Below are 13114 nucleotides of genomic sequence, written 5' to 3' on the forward strand. Positions count from 1 at the left end.
CATCCTACTCTCCGTTTTCCTTTAGGAAAATGGCTTTTGGCATATTAGTGAAATTCCATTAAACTAGAGCTGGACCAAACTCACAGATCAGAGCACTGCTGAACGTTGGGAAAGCTTTGGATCAGAATGGAGTGACCTGAGCCCATTTTACCAAGTAAATAATTGCATGGCCTCCTTTCGCCAAGCCCCTGCTTGGTTGCTTTTGCTGTGCCTTAATACTAAACTTACAGCTAATGCTGTTAAGATCAAGTCTAAACAAAATGAATATTGAAGTTAAAAATTACCAATGGCTCATTTAGGGTTGACAGGCTCTTAACAGTAACTAGCCTAAATTTTAAACTGGGCCCAGGAAAACATGGATCAAAGGTCAGATTTCATTAGACTAAAACAACAAACACGCATACATTTTTCCTTTTAGAAAATGCACAAAGGTTTGTTAACCTCATAACTTCTTATTGTGGGTAAAAAATAGAGCTATTGCAGAATAGTTAACACAGTACATGTATTCGCCATCAGATCAAGTTTGTTTGACTCAGTTATACAGAGAGAGCTTGCTGAAGACTTGAAGTGGGTTTCCAGTAGGGTCCTGTAGCATATGCTAGTAAATAGCTTCTTACTAAATAGCTCTTTTGGGTGGTTTGAAGTGTAAACAATATCGCTCCTAATGGCTGGTTTTATTTTATTACTCAGATGCTACACTCGAGCTCCAATGTGATGCTTAGCCAATCCCAGCATTCTCGGGAGCTGCAGCAGCTCCAGCAGCAAGGCTGTACTATGGTGCCCAAGGAGCAGTTCCTGCAACTCCAACATCAGCTACAGCAGGCAGAGAGGAGGAGTCAACGACTGCAGGAGGAACTTGAAAATAGACCGTCTGAAACAAACATGCCACAGGTACAACTCTCTTTACTGTGCAGCTTCCGAGTTAGAAAATGTATTGATTAACTGTCCTGTTTTTTTCATTCTGACATGATCCTTTCTCTGTTTATGCCAGTTCAAAAATAATGGTATCTTCCTAATACAAATATCTGTATAGCATGCCCTCAGTTTGCATGTCATTTGACTGAGACCATAGCTTAATTGTGCAGTCTTTCTAATTCTCCTGAGTATTAACCATTCCCAGCTAGATATTACTAGCTTTTCTCCTTTTGATCCACATTTTTGATTTGACAGTACTGTTTTTATTTATATTTTTAATATGTGATCAAATATGAAACTACACAGTTTTAAAGGTACAGCACAACTATAAACTGCACAAACATCTGTATCTAAAGCATACAGAACTAGCAAAGTATATTACTGCCTCATGGAGTCCAGGTGTGTCAAATGTTGCCTGACATCATACAGACACTTAAACCCACTTCTGAAAGGGTCACTGCAGCTTCATTATTCTCAGGTCATAGGAGGAGACATTCTGGAAGGTGGCGTTATGATAAAATGTATATACTGTTGCCATTTCTGAAGGAAAATTCAAAATGTATTTTCAAGACTAAATTGTGGCCACCATTCACATGGGGTGGGATTTTCAATGCAGTTGTCATCCAGTTTCTTTACTATTTGAACAATAAAGTATAACCCAAATGTGCAAGAAGTGTGTTATAGGAGATAATGCAGAAGCACTGGTATGAAAGCTGGCATTTCCGGTGTAAACTTCAGTTTGGGGAGTTTCTCTCTGCCACTTTAAATTGCTTCAAAAGCAAAAGAGGTACCCAAAGGACTGGTCTCTGCCTTATATGTAAACCAGAATGTTTGCCTGACTTCCTTTTATGGAGGGAGGTAAAGCTTCAGATAACGTTGATTAAAAAACACTACTGTAAACGCTTCCCCCATATCTCTTAAACACAAAAGCTTAAATTTAAACACAATCTTACACTCAAAGTAGAATAAGCTCGGTAGCATTTTTCTTTAAAGCCTTGAGCTTTCAAAAATTGAAATTTTTTTAAAGTTAGGAAGAGCCTTTGAACATGCTCAGTTTCTGTGTTTTTATGTAGCAATAGTGTTTTAAGTTTCACGGGGTATGAAACTTGTCATCGTGCTGTCTCTTCGGAATGATTTGAGAAGGTGACGGGACCCTTCATCATTGTTTACAAGAGTATAAAGTGTATCCTGGGAGAAGGAGTTGCAACACAGAATACTTTTTCAGCATAAAAACAATGAAAATCAATTCATAACCGTATCTTTTGGGGGACTCACTCATATGTAGGCTCTATACAGACTGGGTTGGGGTAAAAGGGATAGCTCTATCGGAAAATTCATACTCCTGCCAAGTGCCATGTACTTGAATGGACTTTTTCAACAAAAATGACAAACCTCTTCAGTGATGCCATTTTTATTTTTAAGAGCATTAAGTATTTAAGGATGAGACACATCATCCAAAAGCATGGAAACGAAAGGCAAGCACAGCAGGATGAATTAAATACAAATTATATTGCATGTAAGGTCTTCTGTCAGGCACTCTGATGACAAGAAGGCAATATTACCATATGTTAAGGTCTTGGGTGACAGAGTGTGACAGGTAGAGTGTAAGGTTTAGTCTGAAATTTTGTTATTTAAAAGCAAACAAAAAAAGGCAGGAAAAAAAGCAATCTTATAGCAGCTTCTGCAAGTTAACATACTGTGAACTGTCTTAAGAGTATGTAAGGTGTGTTTTTTTTTTTTTTTTTTTTTGAAAACAAGAAAAAGTTTTTAAATTATTTGAGCTCATCAAGCATAAGCTAACTACATGCTATAAATAGTGGTTCTGCAGGTGAATAATGTGTAAATCTTCCCTGTTGGGTATCTCTGCAAGGCCTTGTCTATCCTGGAAAACTGCATTGAATTAGATTTTAAAAATCAATCTAGTTAAACCTATGCAAATCTCTATTATAGATGTACTTAAAACCTGTTTATCCCTTTCTTACAGTGATACAGCTTAAGCAAACTAAATTGATATTAAAAAAAAGTTACACTAGCTCTACTGTATCTACAATAAGGGTTCACATAGGTTTAAGCAGATTGATATATATATATATTTTTTTTAATCAATTTTGTTACAGCAGAGCACTTTTTCAGTATGGTCAAGGACTATATCTTTGTTAGCTGCTTCTAGTCCATCACAAGATAGAACATTCCTTTGTAAAAACACCTTGGTTTTTTTTCCTTAGTTGATTCCTAGGGTAAACGTTTAGTTGAAAGCTTATTTACGTTTCAATGTCCCCTTTAGCATCTTGAAAACTTGCGTCATATCCCCTCTCCACCGTCATTTCACCAGTGAGTACAACCCCAGATTTTCCATGCTATCTGTATACATTTAACCCACCTAGTCCTGGTGTTACTCCTGCTGCTGCACTCCTACAGAGCTCTTCTAGCTCCAAGGCCTTTCCCTAATAAGGTGCCTAAAATTAGGTACAGTAAATATGCATACAAGTAGAGTGATGGTGATAAACTTTGTGCTTGAGTTGTACTGTGTGCTCCTTTTCTGTTCCAGTTTTGTTTGCTTTTTTGGTCATAGCCATGTTCTGTCCTTGTTCCATCTGTAATCACTGTCAAGCTGTTGCCCTTCAGGATCACTGTTTTTGTACTCAAGACTTCAAGTTCTCTAAATTGAAACTCTTGAGCCGTCTGTTACTCACACTAACCTGTCTACTCTAGACCTTTCTGAACTCGAGATCCTTCATCTACATTATTTTATTTTTTGGTCTGTCTCGATGTTGAGTGCAAACTTTGATACTTTCCTGTGTTACTTATAGTACAGACAGAATTGGAAATATTAGCCCCAACAGCAATCCCTGTACTGCTTTCACTTCCTCCTCCATATACAATAACCTTACAACTACAAAGTGCCCCCGCCACCTAACCAGTTCTTTTTCCATATGTTTTAGAATCTGCGCTTGTTTAATGCCTCGCTTTCTAACATGATTGATCTGTCCAAAATACGTTTAAAAATTGGTTGTCCCTCACTTTATCCCTGTGTGGACACAGTATAAACACCAAAAAACTTCGTCCAGATTGTTTTTTGAATTTTACAATTTTAAAATGCAACTTATTGTAGTGAAATCCCTTTCAGAATACAGTTTTAGCCTAGAGCCAATTTGTGTGTCCCAGATATAGACTCTTTACAAACTAGGTTTATAATGGAAATGCTGAGAACTTTCTAATGTAGTTGAATTGGACTATACCCTTCAGGCAGATGCTGCTCGTCTCCCAACAATATTGAGACTATATACATATTGTGGCAGCTGTATTTCTCTAGCCAGAAGTTTACAGCTTCACTTTTTCTAATTAGCAACTGCATAAAGTTAATTGACATTCCCCACCCCAAAAAAAGTCCCTGCAAAATTGATGTTGGTGAGCCATCTGAAGAGTCCTTACACCTAGAAAACATTTTCTGAATGTCTTCACAACTGCATTTGTTTAGTGCTTGTACAAATATTTAGAAAAATATAATTTGTGATTCTCTGCATGCTCTGTGATGACTGTTGCTTTTGTTTGTTTTGCTTTGCTTGCTTGGTGGTGGTTTGCTTTAATAGCAGTGTATGTATTTTAAAAAAAAAAAAAAAATCTTGATATCAGGGTGAAGTATCCCACTTGCCTTCTTTCTCTAGGCCTTGCTACCGGAGCAGCGAGCAGTGCATGCAGATTCCTACAGGAGGATTGGGCACCTCTGAAAGCTTGGCTGCTAATGATCTCATTCCTTACAATGATAAACTTACTTACACTCAAACTGGCATAAGCTGAGAAATTTGAGGATCAAATTATTCTGTGCTTTAAAAACAAAAAAACAACAATAAAAAAAACCTCTATAGTATTATGTTTTTCCTATTTATTTGTGTAGAACCTATTCTGTGAAGAAAATTCATAAGCTGTCATTTTTCAATTTGTTACAAATCCTTTTTATTTATGTTATTTAAATTGTTGACTTGTTCATTGTGGAAAGAAATACACTATTTTTCTCAAATGGTTGTAACTATTTTTATCAAAAGGTACTAATTTTTATATATGAGATTTGAAGAAAATCTGGGTTATTTATACTGAGTTTTGTACAAGATGTATAAACTTTTTAACGGGGAAAGATGACACTTTTTTTGATGTACCTGAAAAATAAAACATTTTAAATATAACAGGTGTGTCTTCTGTCTTACTAATGTATCATACTCACTACAATATTTCAGCTTTTCTAAACAAAAATCTTTTGGCCAAAATATTTATTTCACTGTTCTCTGATATGGTGGATGGGAACTATTGAATAGTATGTAATAACATGGGCCCACATTCTGTCCTCAACTGGAGTGGGAGTTGCACATACATTTTTAGCAAGAGCTGCATATGCACATTTGATGAAGGAATTTGGCCTCAAGCATCCACTTCCTATGTAGTGTTGGATTTAAAAACTCGGACAAAATAGTAGTATCTGTAATGACTGAAGTCCATCTTCGAATCACAGTTCTTAGTATTCCCGTATTTCCCAGCAGTTACTGTTTTTAAGCTAGACTTCAGCATTATTTTAACAGATGTGTATAACCATTTACAGCATTATAGCCTGGCTCTTGTCTACTTGGAATACAAGCTGTGTGAAACTTTTTTTTTTTTTTTTTTTTTTTTTTTTTTAAGAAAACTCTGTCCTGACTTACTGAGGTTTACATCTTTTGAATGAACCTGACCTGCTTTGAGTCCATTTTCTCACTTCCTGTAACTTCAGGAGAAGGCTTTATGGATTCATAGACTAATCAGATAAAACTTAGTTTCAATTGGTGTTCTCAAATTCATTTGAACACACAACTCAGATTATAAACCAGAACAAAACAAAACAAAAAAAATCTGCGGAGACCTGTAAGTTTTATACAGTTATACTTGACAGACAAGTTGGGTGAGGTAATATCTTTTATTGGGCCAAGTTCTGCTGGTGAAAGAGAGAAGTTTTCAGGCTCCACAGAGCTTATTTTCAAAAGCTTGTCTCTTTCATGAATGGAAGTTGGTCCAGTAAAAGATATTACCTCACCACCTTGTCTCTCACACCCTGAGACCAAGCAGCTACAACACAGCATACAGTTATGCTTGTCTAATTATTCACTTCATGCCCCAACAGCCAAACAAAAGTATTTATGACCTATGTTTCAGAGTATCTCACTAAACTTAAAAAAAAAATAGATGAAAATATTTTGGCTAGAACTTGTTCTGGTAAGTTCTACTTACTGCTAGATTTTATATTAAATCCCTCTGGAAAAGTCCCCAGTCTTATTACATTATATACTGCTTCCTACATGATATGTGATTCTAAAATACTGTTTTTAACTACAGTATATATAAAACTCCTTCTATTGAGATCCCTTTGGCGCTTCTTCAGGTAAAATGTAATTCTATTTGCAATTCCCTCCATAATGGAATCCATTCTATAGAATTTTAAATAAGCAACTATTCTCTGGGGAAAAAATACACTCTCCTCCAGCCTCCGATTAATGCCCCACCCCATGTAAGAAAGTGGCTTGCTTACAGGCCCTTTCAGGGTTCAGTATTTTATCAAAGTGACTCTTGGCTAACACCCATTCAGATGTCTTTTAAAATATAGGTAGAAACTGACATTTAAACTAACACTGTTTGTATTTCCTTGCCTGTGAATGCTAATTACCAAAATGTCTCCAAATACCTTTCTTTGTGATCTGCCTTCTCTTCCCAACTGCTCCAGGGAAATTGCAATGCAGTGTCTGGTTTTTGCAGGCATTCTCATTGCAGTACATTATTTTGTTTCAGCAGGCTTGTGAGTTACATTGCTGAAGAAAACTGGCAAAAGGAGGCTGATTACTAACATTTCTGAATAGCCAGAAGCCTGTAATCTACAGCTATAATAAAGGAAGCAAACTTTGGGGAAGTAGCAAGTCCCACCATTTATTTTTAAAGACTGAAGGTTGTGGGGATTATTTGACTTTAAAGAGACACTGTCAAACTTCATGCCCTAAAGTTTGTTTACTAATAATATTTTACAAAATAAAAATAGGTTTGTTTGATTTTTGTTCCCCTGCAGTAGTGAACCCAAACGCAACAGAACTGTCAGGTCTGATTTTCATTGCCCAGCCTGAGTGAAAAGTAAAAAGCACATATGAAAATAAACTAGATTTGTTAAATTTAATAATCTATGGTATTGCTAATAAGGACTCTAAAAATTATTATAATGTTGACCGTGTCCCTTTAGAATAAGTGCATAAATATTTGCCTACACAAACTGCGTAACAGATGTGAGCCCATCTTTTAAAGCAGACTCATATTGGCTACCAAATCTGTCTCCCAGCCCAGTATCACCTGAGAGGAGACAAATAACAATTGATGTGTCTTTGTTACTTAACTCTCACATAACTGTTCACCTTTTAGGGGGGCCATGCTCAGCTTCTAAAGATGATGGAAGAACGTATGATGGATGTTGAGCAGAAATTGAAGCTTGTGAAGAGGCTTCTCCAAGATAAAGTGAACCAACTGAAAGAACAAGTAAGCCTTACCATTCCTCTCCTGGGATCCCACATACCTTGTGTACACAACTTAAGCGAGCAAAGTATGCCAGATTCTACTTTTGTTCCAAGTAGATTGTAAAAGCCTTTTATGCTTTTGATCTAAAACCACAGCACGCTTGACTAAAGATTGAGTTCAGCATCCACAATTTGTTAGTAATTGACTGGGAATTATGATTGCTCAGTACCTTGCAAGACCTAAAACTGGGAAACAAACCTCTCCAATTTGGGAGAAGCATCTTAATTGAAGAGTGGTTGTACCTGGGGTAAGAGGGAGAACAAGGTACTTTCCCAAAGATTACACTTTGGGGATGTTCCCTCCCAAGGATTTATAGCACGTGGCAAGGGAAAAACTTACCCAGACACATAGCAGGTTCTTTGCTCCTGTTTTCCTTTATTAGGATACAAGCGTCTTCTGAGTTACCTAAATGTTCATCTCTTCCCTGTTGGAAAAAATAAAAATGCCCAGGAATTCCAGTGAGCTTTTTAGTAGTCTCACTAAATAAATTACACTAACATGCAAGTTTATTTCACAGTTCAGGGCTGAAAAGTGTACAAATAAGCTCTCTTATTTGAGATATAATAGATGAAAACGGGCAAATGCACTGCATGTAGATTGGTATATTGAGCACAGCTGTGTACTTAACTTTCCTCACCATGTCACAAATGTTGTGTTCCCTTTCAATGCATGTAGGAGTTCATGGTGACTGAAAATCCATTCCCAAAATAAGATTTTAAGTCTTGTATATGATTTACTTAACTTATATTAATTCTACATTCAGTCAAACAATTTACATTTTGGGGATGTATTATTAAATCAGATTACTTGAGGGGAAATGGAAAATACTTTCCTTAGTGAATAGTCAACACATTTATTAAAAAATGCAATTTTTGTTGCAATATTAGATTTAAATAGCTGAGACAATTTGTTCCTACCTCATATTTCCCTGATGACAGAATCTATCCACCCAAAGCTGGAGATGACTGGTTTTAATTAAATTTAGTCCCACAGAGGCAGCTTCACTATACAAGTGAATGAACTGCATCTTAAACCCAACAAAGCTTCCAAAGATTCAAAACACAAGTCGTTAGAAGAGTCAAAAAACTAAGATCTCCCCTTCCTCAGGAGATAAGGTGGCCCCTGGGTTCACTTACTTTATCTAATTTTTACTGATCTCTTTTGAGAGGAGCAGGACTGGTAGACATCTCCAGGAGTGGCAGAGAGGACCTTCTTAAGCAGTGGGTCAGTGGAAGGAAGATAAGATGATTGGTGTCCTGAAAGATCTGAGATATCTGGTAGTAAATTTGCCAGGCAGATTAATATGGCCAAGTATATGGCTAACCATTAAATTCAAGTACATAGAGTCTTTGAACAGAAGAGAATCCTGAGCAGACCAAGCTAGTTGTTCAGTTGAATAAGGGATTTGGGAAACAGTGGTGTGGAAGGCCCAGGCAGGCGGAATTATTGTCATTGGTGGGCTCATCCCTGGAGTTGTGGAGTCACAGTTGCAGCTGGACTCTCCTGTAAAGTGGGAGGCCAACAGATTTTACTTTCCCACTCATCAGGGAAATGCAGTACTGACAGACAGGGTCCAGCTGCCCTTACCATCGCCCCAAATCACCCACAAAAGGACTGTTCTCAAAGGAATAAAGACAGAGTACTGGTGAACTTCACCCACTTATATAGGGAAAGCCTGTGTTCCAGAACTTTCCATCACAGCTGTATCTGTGGGACCCAGGTGATGTGTCTAATTGCAGTCATCTGCCACTCTGGGCTGATGGGTTCTGGTGTATGAGAATTTACCGAGCCTTAAAGAATTGGGGCATGATTCTACAAACACTTGCATGCACTAACTGCATAAGCAAGGGTTTGCAGATCTTGATTTGTGGACCCATAATATCTGTCTCATGTCTGACCTTCTGCACAACCTCTTTCCACCTTCAAGATAAGAGTAGTGCCCATAAACATTAGGAAATGTTTCATTTATAACAGGTGAAAATATCCAATTTGGTGTATCCTTTTCCTGTGGATGATTTCGTATAATCATGCACTACATGAATGAATGGATGAGGGTGCTCACAATAAATTGAACCAGCAGCTTGCCTAAACACAGCACTGCTTTCACTTGTATCTCTTCATACATAAAAAGCTGGGAGTAACTTTTATATATATATATATATATATTTAGCTCTCCAAGAATACTAAAGCAGATGCAATGGTTAAGGATCTCTATGTTGAAAACGCACAATTGCTGAAAGCTCTGGAGATGACAGAACAGCGACAGAAAACTGCTGAGAAGAAAAACTACTTCTTAGAAGAAAAGATTGCCAACCTCAGTAAAATAGTAAAGAACCTGGCATCACCATCTTTGAATTCTACTCCTCAATTAAGGTCATAGCAAAGCCATACATATATTCAAAAGCTCTCTTGCACTTTACTGAAATGTTAAGATTTCAACTTCTCACTGTGCTGCCTTTTTGTATTCTAGATGTTGGTTAACAGAGGTCCCAAAGTAGATAGTTTAAAGTTAAAACCTAAACTGGTAGCTGCCAACAAACTTCTGGTTGCGTTCCTAAGCCACTTTCCTGCCCAGTTTTGTCAAAAACTACCCTATTCAGGATTGTAGAAAAGATTTGGATCTGTGATTCTATGTAACTTAACTTATTTTAACTGCTTTATTTTTAAATATATACTCTGGTTTTATTGTAGTGAATTAATTTGGTAACTCATGTCTACATTGAAACCTAGGTCTAAGGGGAACCTTTGCAAATTAGGTCTCAGTTAGGCTTAGAATGTTTTAAAAGTTTATGTATAATACACCTCTACCCCGATATAATGCTGTCCTCGGGAGCCAAAAAATCTTACCGTGTTATAGGTGAAACCGCGTTATATCGAACGTGCTTTGATCCGCCAGAGCGCGCAGCCCCGCCCCCCTGGAGCACTGCTTTACCACGTTATATCCGAATTCGTGTTATATTGGGTCGCATTATATCGCGGTAGAGGTGTACTTTAAAGTCTAAACTCAACATATCATCTGGGTCATCTCTAGATGTCATTGTCAGAATAATTCATATTAGGAAACAGACTTCATCTGTTTCCTATATACTGCAAATAGATTCTGGAGTAAAGCAGTATGCTTCAACTGATGCACTAGGCTTCTAGCCCATTGATCAATGGCTGTTTCTTTCCAGGGTTCAGCTTCCCAAGTGGTGGTTAAAACTTGGTAAATTGAATGCTGCCATTTAACTAACCATAGCAGTATCTAATCCTGAGAAATGTCCCATGTGGTGAGTGTGACAATGACTTACACAGCTGCAATTAAACACTCCTTTACAAATATGTTAAGGGCCTTAAATTAAAACAGAGGAACAATCTCCAAACAGAAAGTGATCTGGCTTCTACTTGAATATTTTTTAACTAGGCAAAGCACTGAAATGTATTTATGGAATAATCCTGTATTGGCAGGAGAATGGAGAAGAGGACCTACATAAACTTTAGTCTGTAATATCTATGGCAATGATCCTGCAATGGGGTCTACTAACATAGACCTCGGATGACCATACACACTTCCATTTGGTGTCAGTGGGAGTCTGTACAGACAGGTCTCTGCTAGTGGGTCCTGCTACAGGATCCGAGTTTGTGATTGTAAAGAGTTATATTTGAGGTCACCTCAGCAACTTGGAACGATAGCATAAACTAGCTTCCTGCACTACTATAAATATGGAACTTAATGTCTGTGTATGAAGATAACCACTTATTCAAGCTTTAAGAAACCTTGTTTATGAAAAGAATGATAAACCAAACTGTATTATCTAATGACTAGATAAAAATAGACTTAAGACAATAAGATTTTTAAAATGTTAATGTGAATGTAATACTGGTGAGAGGGGCCAGGATAAGACTGGAAGAAGTGTTGTGATTGGCGCAATCTATATAAGGGCTTGAAGGATCGATTGATCAAGGTGAGAGGGGCCAGTTTGGCAGCAGTAGTGGGATTTGGAGGAAGGGTTAAAAATGTTCAAACTGTATTCAAACCCTTGTCTCTGAGACTGCCAACAATGTGCCAGTTACGGTAGTGTTTGTGACATGCAACTGTCCACTAGGAACTGAAATGAGACTGCCAATTCACTTGCCACAAGCCACTCGCCAGCCTGCAGAGAATGACTTTCAGTTTATACTGATTTAGCCAGGTAAAGCATTGTCAAGACTGTTATACCTAACAGGTTACTTATTAATTGGAGGGTGAAGGGATTGGATAATAGCTACCTGGTGTGACCCTTTCCTTGTACTGCCAGTCTGCTCGATTCCTTTATGCAGGCAATATTGTGAATGTTACAAGAATCCATAGAGATTTGTTTTCTTCCTATGTACAGGAATGGAGCATAAGGACACGGCAGAGAAAATAATCACCATGAATGCATGTCCGATGATAGAAAATTATGCACTGTTTTCCTGTTGAAAGGGTGCAATGAATATACAGGGTTTTATTTAAAAACAAAAATCAGCTTGGAGTGTTTACATTTTAACTCTTAAAACTTTAAAAAGATTTGTTCAATATACCTTAAAAGGTAGACCAATTACAATGATAGCACAAACATATCTAGCACTACACAAAGCAAAAAAACCTTAGTTAGAAATCATTTCGTGACTGTACTGTGCTGTCCCTTTCCACTCGCAATCTTCTATCTTGGTAGATGACAAGCTCTAACGTTTGCCTACACCATTTTTACATTGACTGCAGAAGCAGTCTTTTATTACTGCAAATTACATTGAAGTAAATTGGTGTTCCCTTTTTAAATTCCAAAGAGTATAAATATTTTGCTTATGCTAATATTGACCAGTTAGCTTGGTAAGTCACACACATAATAAAGTTTTGATGCATGGGCAATTGGACTAAAATGTGTGTTGACAATAAGGAAATTGAGCACACGTCTCTAAGGTTATGTCTAGCTTAGGAAAATAGGCAGTATTTTTAAAATGGCAGAGTAGACATAATTCAGCTGGCTATGGTCATCCTAGAAAAAGGTGTTAGCTAGCATTTTTTAATGCACTATATTTTCCTAGACTAGACAATGACCTAGGGCGTGTCTACATTTACTGGTCGATTGGCACTGCTGCAATCGATGCAGCGAGTGTCGATGTAGCGGGTCTGGTGAAGACACACTAAATCGATGGGAGAGCACTCGCCGAGAAGTGTAAGGGAAGTCAATGGGAGACGCTCTCCCATTGACACAGCACAGTATAGCCACCTTGGTAAGTGGATCTAACTACATCGACTTCATTTACGTTATTCACATAACTGAAGTTGCGTAAGTTAGATCGATTTACAGCGGTAGTGTAGACCAGCTCCTAATGTTAACATATGTGGCAAATTGTCAGACATCATGGGGATATTGAAGTAGAGATTGTAATTAAATAAAATCTCACATGGATGCTTTTTTAAAAGAATAGACTCCAAATTTTGGCTTTCTGGCACTTATTTTCTCTTGGATTTTAAAAAAAGCACTAATCAGAATCGATGTCAAAAAAGGGTAGGTAACTTTTGTTGCAGGGATAGTGCACAGAGATTGATTTCTCCCCCTTCTCTCTTAATCTATCCTTCCTTTCATGTATTTAGCTTCAAATACTAATCCCACCACTG

The 13114-nt window shown here is 37.5% G+C and overlaps 1 protein-coding gene across 8 annotated transcripts in view; it reads left to right on the plus strand.

Annotated features, from left to right (window-relative positions):
- Positions 1-12884, plus strand: part of NIN (ninein) — a 99663-nt gene extending 86779 nt beyond the window's left edge. For 3 of the 8 annotated variants that reach the window (XM_054028099.1, XM_054028101.1, XM_054028105.1), the window contains 3 exons: positions 691-891; positions 7339-7452; positions 9662-12884. In XM_054028099.1, the coding sequence (XP_053884074.1) occupies positions 691-891; positions 7339-7452; positions 9662-9871 (525 nt within the window). In that variant the 3' untranslated portion in view covers positions 9872-12884. Of the gene's footprint in view, positions 1-690; positions 892-3199; positions 3247-4580; positions 5097-7338; positions 8267-9661 lie in introns of those variants that run through there. The other 5 variants (XM_054028103.1, XM_054028107.1, XM_054028100.1 and 2 more) reach the window with 4 other exon arrangements.
- Positions 12885-13114: the final 230 nt, after the last annotated feature.

The sequence above is a fragment of the Malaclemys terrapin genome, chromosome 4 (genome assembly GCF_027887155.1).
Source record: "Malaclemys terrapin pileata isolate rMalTer1 chromosome 4, rMalTer1.hap1, whole genome shotgun sequence".
NCBI classification, from domain to species: domain Eukaryota; kingdom Metazoa; phylum Chordata; order Testudines; family Emydidae; genus Malaclemys; species Malaclemys terrapin.